Consider the following 10528-nt stretch of genomic DNA (forward strand, 5'->3'; position numbering starts at 1 on the left):
ACAGATGCTGCCAGACCTGCTGAGCTTTTCCAGCAACTTTGTTTTTGTTCCTGATTTACAGCATCCGCAGTTCTTTCGGTTTTTATTACAATTATGTCACAGGGCTGCTCCTCACAGGGTATAAATAGTACAGCCTGGGAGGAGTTGAGAGAGAAGACAGAAACAACTGGAGACGAAGACAGAATCATGGTGAGTAGTTGTGAGAGTTTAGAAAGTTTCACCATGTAGAGATCCTCAAACCCCTTTGTCTCTGGGGCCAAAGACACCATGGATAGCCTATTGGTCTTATCCCCTTTCAATCTCTAGGTGAGGTGATGGCCTAGTGGTATTATTACTGGACTGTTGATCTACAGATCTCGGTAAAACAAATGCAGAGAGGCATGTGGAGTAGACTGACTAGTATTAGGCAGTAGAGTCTATAGAATACTCTTCTAATAATATAACAGTAAGATCAGAGGCTGGTATCTCTGAGCCCAATTCTGAAGACAGTTCTTGACCTCATCTTGTCTTTGATCAGACTATCATCGACAAACTCATGGATTTGGGCATAAAACCACATGAAAAAATGTGTCATTAAACTTCAAAAGTACTTAATTGGCTCTAAAGTTCTTTGAGCCACACAAGGTCATGAAAGATGTCACAGAAATGCAAGTCTTTATTATCGTAATCTAATGACAGCATGGGGTTATTTCAAACAGGGTGAGGTATGAAAATAGGGAGGTCTTGCTAAGACTATACACCTGGAATACTGTGAACACCTTATCTGAGGAAAGATTACTGGCATTGGAAATAATCCAAAGAAAGTTCACTAGACTGATCCCAGGTATGGAGGGATTGTCGGATGAGAAAGGGTTGAGTAGGTTCAGCCTGTACTCATTGCATTTATAAGAAAGAGAGATAATCTTATAGAAATATACAAGATTCTTCTGGAGCTGGAGGGAGTTGCAATAAAAGGTTAATGGGGTTAGGTGGGAATGTATAGTAATCAATTCAGCCATGATCATATTGAATGGCAGAGAGGGAGTGACTGACCAAGTATTGCTATAAATTCATATGCTTTTCTATTATTGTACTGTTGATTTTGTTTGATCAATAGAAAACTTGGTTTCTCAGGAGACGATGATGATTTTATAATGCATATGAGAATGTTTGAAAGAAACGTTCGCTTGTAGCATTAATGTTTTTAATATAGAGTCATAGAGTCATACAGAATGCAAATAGGCCCTTCGTTTCAACTCATCCATGCTGACCACTTTCCCAAACTAAACTAGTCCCACCTGTCTGCGCTTGGCCCATATCACTCCAAACCTTTCCTATCCATGTACTTATCTAAATGTCTTTTAGGTGTTGGAGGAGGTGGGTTATAGGGGGATGGGTCTGGGTGGGATGCTCTGAGGGTCAACGTGGACTTGTTGGGCCGAAGGGCCTGTTTCCACACTGTAGGGATTCTATGAATTCTATGTTGTAACTGAACCTGCACCCACCACTTCCTCTGGCAGTTCATTCCTTGCATGAACTATTCTCTGTTCAAAAAACGTGTTTTTAAAATCTTTCTCCTCTCACCTTAAAAATATACCTCCTAGTCTTGAAATCCCCACCCGAGGGAAAAGACGCCCATCTGCCATTTACTTTATTTATATCCTTCATCAAAAATGTAGCTCCTATTACTCTCAAGTTGTTTTGCAATGGGATTTTTTTTCATTTATTCATGAGATCAGGGCATCAGTAGCTATTTATTGCCTATCTCTAATTGCCCGGAGGGCGGTTAAGAGTCAATTACAGTGCTGTGAGTCTGGAGTCACAAGCAAGGATGGCAATTTCCTTCCCTAAAGGACATTAGTAAACCAGGATTTACTGGTAATCAGTAGATTCTTAATTCTATTGAACACAAATTCCACCATCTGCCAGAACATTACCTGGGTCTCTGGATTAACAGTGCAGTAATAATACCACTAGGCCATCGCCTCTATTACTGATTGAAAGGGGAGCTCTGATTCCAGAGATAAAGAAGTTTGAGAATTGCTACATTGTGAAGCTTTCTAAAGCAAAGATATTCAAGCCCGACGTAAGAAGAGGAAAACAACAAACAAGAAAAAGAAACATGCATTTATTAGACACAACCACAGGAAGTGCCAAAGGTCTTTGCAAACAGTGATTTATATTGGAAGTGCCGTCACTGTTGTAATGTAATGAAACAACTCTGCCGTATAAACTGGCATTCAGACAATTTGGCCAAAGTGCTGTACACAAACAGCCATTCCATTTTATCGCATGTCAAGGACGCTGACTAGCTTGAAACACTGTTTATCGAGTATTTCTGGAAAAATCTCTAATGTTGTGAAAGAATTGCTAAAATAAACAGACCCAGATGTGTGATGATTGGTGATACATCCTAATAACTGTGTCCCAAAATCTCAATAATCAGATTTGTTAAATTTTGCTGACATAACGTCCGCTTTCACCCTGGCTCTGAGTCAAGGGAGAAGCCTCAGCTGCCAGCAATTGAAACATAATCCATGATGACCCTTTATTGAGTTCCATTCCTCAAGCTTACTGCCTTCCCCCTTCCTCAAGACAGCTGTTTAAAACCTACCTCTTTAGCTAAGCTTTTGGCCCTTGGTTTCAATACCTCCATTATCTAAAATCTCAAAGAACAGTGTGTTATATTTTGCCTGGATGTTTCACAACATTCTGGACTCAATATTAAGATCAGCAACTTCAGATTATAACCATCCTTCCTGTTTCCTAGGACACCAAGTGTTCGTGTAAATGTATCCTGAATAAACCTAGCAGCAGCACCACAAGTAAAATATTCCACAAAGAAGAACATTCATACGCAACACACTTTAAAAATACTTCAACGCTACTTGTAACAATGGCCAGCCACTTCAAAAGAGACACGGTAATTTTTGATGCTAAGTTTACCAAACAGTTTCAACATTTGGCAAATGTGCTACCAACAAATTTAGAACAAGTAATCGGGTCAAGTGAAAAGCAATAACCAAACATGTTTCTGTCATAGTCTTACAGCGTATATCTCGTGCTCCCATCCCAATCGTACGTTACACAAAATGGGTCCACTGCTCTCACTCTAGTGATCACCACCTGCCTCCTGGTAGAGTTAAATTTAGTTTAAGGTACATTGGTGCACAGGGCAAATTCTTACAGTATCACACAGAAAGGTCATTTCCCTTGAAAATGTTGCAACTTGTGCCATTCAACCTGAATCACGATGACATGATTGCTATGCTAACAAGCAGAGGCTAAGGAACAAAAACAGGTTGCTGGAAAAGCTCAGCAGGTCTGGCAGCCTCTGTGAAGGAAAAAACAGAGTTAACATTTGGGGTCCGGTGACGAGTTCTGAGGAAGGGTCACCAGACCCCAAATGTTAACTCCGTTTTCTCCTTCACCGATGCTGCCAGACCTGCTGAGCTTTTCCAGCAACTTCTGTTTTTGTTCCCGATTTACAGCATCCGCAGTTCTTTTGGTTTTTATTTAAGCAGAGGCTAAGCCCCATCCATGGTTCGAACTGTGGCACCTCATTAACGCACTGAAGCATTTGACTGAAAATAATTCTGGTTTCATTTGATTCTTGTTTGGTGGCCATACTTTCAGTTTCTGAGGTCTGAAGCTTTGGAATTCGCTCCCTATGCTTCCCACTTCTCTCCTTCACTTTCCTCCTTTAGGACACTCCTTAAAACCCACCATCTCTTGTTTAGTTTAACCTATTATCCCATATGGTTCAGTTTTATAACTTGTTTTGTAAGTCCGTGAAGCAGCTGGAGAGGTTTCATTATGTTAAAGGTGCTATATAAATGTACTCTGTTTGCTGTCTCAGTAACAAACCGTGACACCATCACAACATGGAATATTCATTGCAAATCCAAATGGTCTTCTCTATCTGCAGTTCAATTAAATATATTCAAAGAGGTGCTCACTCTCATCATCCTGAATCAGGGCTTTGAATGTCCATCATGTTATACATCTAAAGGAGGGCAAAGCAATTTTCTTCCTCCATCTTTATAGTTGATTGCAAGACAAGGTGATGTATCTACTAGTGGTCCTCTCAAGTAATGCAACCTTTAGTGGTTTATGCGATGGTTTGAGACATCAATTTTCATAGCTTTGTAGGTTTAACTGTGACAATAAAGTGAAGCTGTGCCACAATAGCCATCCAAAAGAAATGAGGAGAACTTGGAAGTTTTGGGAGCTAGGGTGATGAGAGATTAACAGACAGGCAAAGGCTTATCCAAACTGACACTGTCCCCTCCAGCAAAAGTTGGTTTCATGTGAAATGAGCACGGGGTAAATTTCAAACTAGCACCTTATGGTCAAACAGGGAGAAGATTAGCTGGGGTTTGACGAGACTTGTCCCTGGACAAAAATGGTCCTTCCCAATGGGCTGGTCGGAAGTTTCAGGTGGAGGTACACCCAAAGGTAGTTTCAACAAGTATCATCCCCAAAATTGACTTGTATTTATTGAATGACTTTAATGTGCATGAATATCTCAGCTGCATTACAGGAAAGATAATTAGAAGAAAGACGTATAAAGTTAATGTATAAAAGAAATACATACAAAACCCTTATGAGATCATTAGGACACGTGACTGTCAAATTGGTTAAGATCATTCTTTTTTCCATTTTGGCGGTTACTATTGACCACAAACTAATTTGGATCAGTCATTCAAATACTGTAGCTCCAAAAGCAGGTCAGAGACATGGAATTCCACAGTAACTCACTTCTTAGCTCCCACTTGCCTGGATGGGTGCAGTTCCAACTACACTCAAGAAGCTCGACACTACCCAGATCCAAGCAGCCCGCTAGACTGGCCACAAACATTCATTCCCTCTACTACTGACACTCGGTAGCTATCTCGGACACTATCTGCAGGATACACTGCAGAAATTCACCAAGGGTCCTCCAACAGCACCTTCCAAACTCACCACCACTTCTATCCAGAAGGACAAGGGCAGCAGATACATGGGAATACCACCACCTTCAAGTTCCCCTCCAAGCCATTCACCATCGTGACTTGAAAATATATTTAGTCACTGGGTCAACCTCCTAGAAGTTCCTCCATAATGGCATTGTGAGACTACCTGCAACACATGGACTGCAATGAATCAAGAAGGCAGCTCACAACCACCTTCACAAGGGCAATTAAAGAAAGGCAAAAAAATGCTGGCCTAACCTGGAATGCTCATATCCAGTATCAGGATAATATAACTATAATAATAATGGTGTGAGGCTATTTTTAAGGGTAGGGAGGAGTAGCAAGGCGACGGATTTGGATTGAATGTTCCTCACAGAGGAGCTAAAGATTCTTCTACCAGTAAGAGAATGAACAAGGTGGGGAAACACTCAATGAAGAGCCAGAGGGCTGTAGGGCATGTTGAGAGAATGAGAAAGTGCACTTATCAACTAAGTCAAGACTGTGCAGGTAACTGAAGACAATTTGAAATGTAACACATTGGACGACCGTAAGCCAGTGTAGGTCAGGGAGTGATGGGTGAGAATAGCATAGTATGGGCAGTTGAACTTTGAACAAGTTGTAATTTATAGAGGTGGAGGATATGAAGTTGATGTAACACTAGCTTTACATGCAGAGTTCAGCATCAATGACCACACCCATGAACTGACCACAAATCCTTCGCAAAATATGTTGCATCTTTACATACTCATGACCTAGGTGTACCTGTAGTGTAGTGTAATTTCCAAGAGGACATCCATCACAGTATTCCAGTTTACCCAAATATACCCACCGAACTTATCTCCACCTATACAAAATCCACAAACCTGACTGCCCTGGTCGACCCATTGTCTCCACCTGCTCCTGCCCCACCGAACTTATCTCCACCTATAAACCATTTCAACTCCCCCTCCCATTCCTCAGACGACATGTCCATCCTGGGCCTCCTGCAGTGCCACAACAATGCCACCCGAAGGTTGCAGGAACAGCACTTCATATTCCGCTTGGGAACCCTGCAGCCCAATGGTATCAATGTGGACTTCACAAGCTTCAAAATCTCTCCTCCCCCTACCACATCCCAAAACCAGCCCAGCTTGTCCCCACCTCCCTAACCTGTCCTTCCTCCCACCTATCCCCTCCTCCCACCTCAAGCCCCACCCCCATCTCCTACCTACTAACCTCATCCCACCCCCTTGACCTGTCCGTCCTTCCTGGACTGACCTATCCCCTCCCTAACTCCCCACCTACACTCACCTTTACTGGCTCCATCCCCGCCTCTTTGACCTGTCTATCTCCTCTCCACCTATCTTCTCCTCTATCCATCTTCTATCTGCCTCCCCCTCTCTCCCTATTTATTTCAGAACCCCCTTCCGCTCCCCCATTTCTGAAGAAGGGTCTAGGCCCGAAACGTCAGCTTTCCTGCTCCTCTGATGCTGCTTGGCCTGCTGTGTTCATCCAGCTCTACACCTTGTTACCCAAATATACTACTAGTTAACATGTCATTTCATCTCTGGTAAATGAAAGAATGTACACTTTAAGGCAGAAGCTGAATTAATATACAGTTATTTAGCATGAAGCCACTAAATAAAAAAGCACCCAACATAATCTGCATTGTGTATATATCTACAGCAGGAACAACATTACAATTCTCAAGGTATACCAGAACAGCAAAGCTGTTGATTCCACATTATCCCACAGCATTAAATTGCTCCTTAAAACACAATTACTGTTTACAATGCAGCACATAGTCCATGCATACATCAATCTCTTGGCTGGCTTCAGACTGAGACAAAGCCGGCCACAAAAAAAACCATCAAAATCACTTTGGGATCTAATCAGAACAAAGCTCTGTTAAGGTCTCAGGACCGCATTGTGTTGGTTGCATTTTCATGTCTTTGTTCATTCATGGAATGTGGACATCGCCAGCATTTTCACCCATCCCTAATTGTTCTTGAAGTGAACATTTCAGGGGGCAGCTACTGGGACCCACATTGCTGTGGGTCTGGAGTCACGTGTACGCCAGACTGGGTAAAGATGGTCAAATTCCTTCCGATGCTTTCACACTCGACCATGATAGTTGTCATGGCCACCATTATTGAAACTAGCTTGAATTTAAATATCACCGGGTGGGATTCAAATTAACCTGGGCCTCTGGATTGCTCATCTATTGGAAATTACCATTGGGCTCTCACCTTACTGCATGTTGGTATGGTCAGGAACTGAGTCGACACATTTGCACTGACAATTTAAAGATACCAACATATCAATCCAATGTGTATTACAACAACTACTTAAACAGTGTACTCTCTATCCAATACAACAACTTTCATTTACATAGTACCTAAGATAGTCAACGGTGCTTTACAGGTACTTTAACTGAATCTGACACTGGACTACACAGGAACAGGAGTAGGCCATTCAGACTATCAAGCCTCCCTGCCATTCAATATGATCATTTGATCAAACGCTTCAATGCTTTTTACTCACTACATCCTGTGGAGTGGCACGGTGGCACGGTGGTTAGCACTGCTGCCTCACAGCACCAGGGACCTGGGTTCGATTCCACCCTTTGTGTGACTGTCTGTGTGGAGTTTACACAGTCTCCCTGTGGCGGTGTGGGTTTCCTCTGGGTGCTCCAGTTTCTTCCCGCAGTCCAAAGAAGTGCAGGTTAGGGTGGATTGTGTGGGTTAGCCATGGGAAATTCAGCATGACAGGGTTGGGGTGGGCCTGGGTGAGATACTCTTTGGATAGGGTCAGTGTAGATTCAAATGGCCTGCTTCCACACTGTAGGGATTCTAGCAGTCATGCCCTGTACATGATTGATAAATTTCTGATTACCTATCTCTACCTTAGACATTCTTACATTCTCTTCCCCAGGCCCGTGAGATAGGGAATTCTCAAGGTTCACAATCCTTCGAGTAAATCAAATTCTCCTCATCTCACACTCAAATGACATCCCCCTTATGTTTAAACTGTGCCCCGTGGTTCTAGACTCTCCAGTTAGGGGAAACATATTCCCTGCACTTACTCTGTCTAACCCTTTAAGTATTTTGTAGGTTTCAATAAGATCGCCTCTCATTCATCAATACTCTAGAGGCCCAGCTTGCCCAATCTCTTTTCATAGGACAGCGTCACCATCCTGGGAGGAAGTCTGTTGAACCATCCATTGTACTCCCTCTACAGCAATAATATCTTTCCTGCGATAACAAGGCTAAAATATAAGACGATATTAGGATGGTTGACCAAAAGCTTAGCAAGTACGGTAAGTTATAAGGAGCCTCTTAGATGGAAACAAGAAACAGGTCAACTTATGGAGGGAATTACACAGATCAGAGGTTGAGATAGAATGGACAGCCAGAGACTTTTTCCTAGGGTGGAGGTAGCTATTATGAGGGGGCATAGTTTTAAAGTGAGTGAAGGTAGATATAGGGGAGACGTCAGAGGTAGGTTCTTTACTCAGAGAGTAGTTGGGACGTGGAATGCCTTGCTAGAGAGGGTAGCGGAGTCAGCCTCATTAGGGGCATTAAGCGGCTATTAGATAGGCATATGGATGATAGTATAAGGTGGGCGTGGAGGTTACATAGACCTTAGGTTTAGGGTAAAAGTTCGGCACAACATCGTGGGCCGAAGGGCCTATACTGTGCTGTACTGTTCTATGTTCTTAAGGACCAGACAGCTGAAGTGAAAGAAAACTAGATCATAGAATCCCTACAGTGTGGAAACAGGCCCTTCAACCCAACAAGTCCACACCAAACCTTGGAGCATCCCACCCAGACCTATACCCTATAGCCCACCTAATCTACACATCCCTGGATACTATGGGCAATTTAGCATGGCCAATCCACCTAGCCTGCACATCTTTGGACTGTGGGAGGAAACCAGAGCACCCAGAGGAAACTCACACAGAGGCAGGGAAAATGTGCAAACCCCACACAGTCAGTCACCCATGGGTGGAATTGAATCCAGGTCCCTGGTGCTGTGAGGCAGCAGTGCTAACCACTGAGAAACTGTGCCACTCTACAGAGATCAATTGTTCTAATTTATCTAAATAAGGTGCAGTCCAATTTTGGAGAAGTTGCCCGCTACGTTACCACAACGCAGGGCTTTCGTTCAGCTTCCATCAAGTCAGAATGATGCAGGTTTCCGAATTCACTCCAAAAGATTTGAGCAAATCCTTTCAGATTGACAATATGAACCTTGGAATTAGGCTGTGAGGCACTGTCAAAGTCTCCACTTTTCACAGGAGATCTATCAGGGCACACTACAGATTCTATAGCACTGAAAAATTAACGGGGAGGTTCTAGAACAACTGCTGCTGGTATCAACCCCAACACACACACAGTCAACCAGCTACCTCACCACATCCCTGGGATCTTGCTATGCCTAGAACAGCCGAACTTTTTTGCCTATAGGTCGATATTACTGCACAGAAAAATAACTGTTCAGACTTAGAAAACGTTAACAGACTCAGACTTGTCAACGACATGGGAACAATGAACATTTTACATCAGCAACAATACCCTTGTAACTACCCTGACCGGTTCAAATCATTTGCAGAGGGGCTACACCCGCAGGAAATGCAATTAGTCTGTACAGAAGACAAGGCTTTTTCTATTTAGAAATACTTTTTTTTTAAGAAACCCAACAATGGCGCTTATTAACTGACAGCACAGTTAGTTAAAAAGGGGATAGAATTAAAAAGTTTTTTTTTTAGGTAACATAGCTTCCTTCAATATTCGCCTGGCAGCTCGCTTTCAGAGTAATTCCAAATATTTTCAGGGCGAAGGTTGTGTGGAGAGGAGGGACTTACAAACTTTAAACAAAGTTAACTTTTTTCCCTCTGTTCTTATCAGTGCCAGGCCTTGCACTATCAATCGGGGAGGGTTCCCAGCTGATATTGGGAGGGTTCTCAATGGGAGTAAGGGAGGCCCGGATGGGATTCACAGTCTCCGGGTGGGGAACACAGAAACTCACCTCTGGGGATGCCCAACAGCCTGTACAGGTCCCTTACTGATAACATATCGCCCCGCGTTCCTCATGCTCCCAGCGCTCGCTGTCCCGGGGCGACACAAGCCACCGTCAGTGTCCCGGCCCCGCTGTAAAACCCGCCCGACTAGCGGAGGGAATGGGTCGGTGCAGAAACTTCCAAAGGCATCAACGTTTTGCATTCCTTTTCTGGGAGGTGCAATATTTTATCTGCAACATGCCATTGGTGCCTTTTGCAAAGTTTATGTATATATACTTAAAGCTTGCTGTAAAATATTAATGTAAGGGAATAAAACAAATAACTGCGGATGCTGGAAACCTGATAACAGAAATTTCCAGTGGCTCAGTGGTCAGTGATGCTATCTCACAGCACTAGGGAGTCCAGGTTCGATTCCAGCCTCCGGTTACTCTCTGTGTGGAGTTTGCAAGTTTTCCCCATTCCTGTGTGGGTTGACTCTCAGTCCAAAAACATGCAGGATTAGGTAAATCAGCCATGATAAATTGCCCATAGTGTCTAGGGATACCCGGATTAGCCAGGGGAGTTACAAGGATAGGGTGGAGGGGCAAGTCTA

The 10528-nt window shown here is 43.3% G+C and overlaps 1 protein-coding gene across 3 annotated transcripts in view; it reads right to left on the minus strand.

Annotated features, from left to right (window-relative positions):
• Positions 1–10070, minus strand: part of LOC125485550 (UPF0329 protein ECU05_1680/ECU11_0050-like) — a 74841-nt gene extending 64771 nt beyond the window's left edge. For all 3 annotated transcript variants that reach the window (XM_048608692.1, XM_048608693.1, XM_048608691.1), the window contains exon 1: positions 9945–10070. In XM_048608692.1, coding sequence (XP_048464649.1) covers positions 9945–9990 — 46 coding nt within the window. In that variant the 5' untranslated portion in view covers positions 9991–10070. The remainder of the gene's footprint in view (positions 1–9944) is intronic.
• Between the last annotated feature and the right edge of the window lie 458 nt (positions 10071–10528).

The sequence above is a fragment of the Rhincodon typus genome, chromosome 20 (genome assembly GCF_021869965.1).
Source record: "Rhincodon typus isolate 14 chromosome 20, sRhiTyp1.1, whole genome shotgun sequence".
In the NCBI taxonomy this organism is placed as follows: Eukaryota; Metazoa; Chordata; class Chondrichthyes; order Orectolobiformes; family Rhincodontidae; genus Rhincodon; species Rhincodon typus.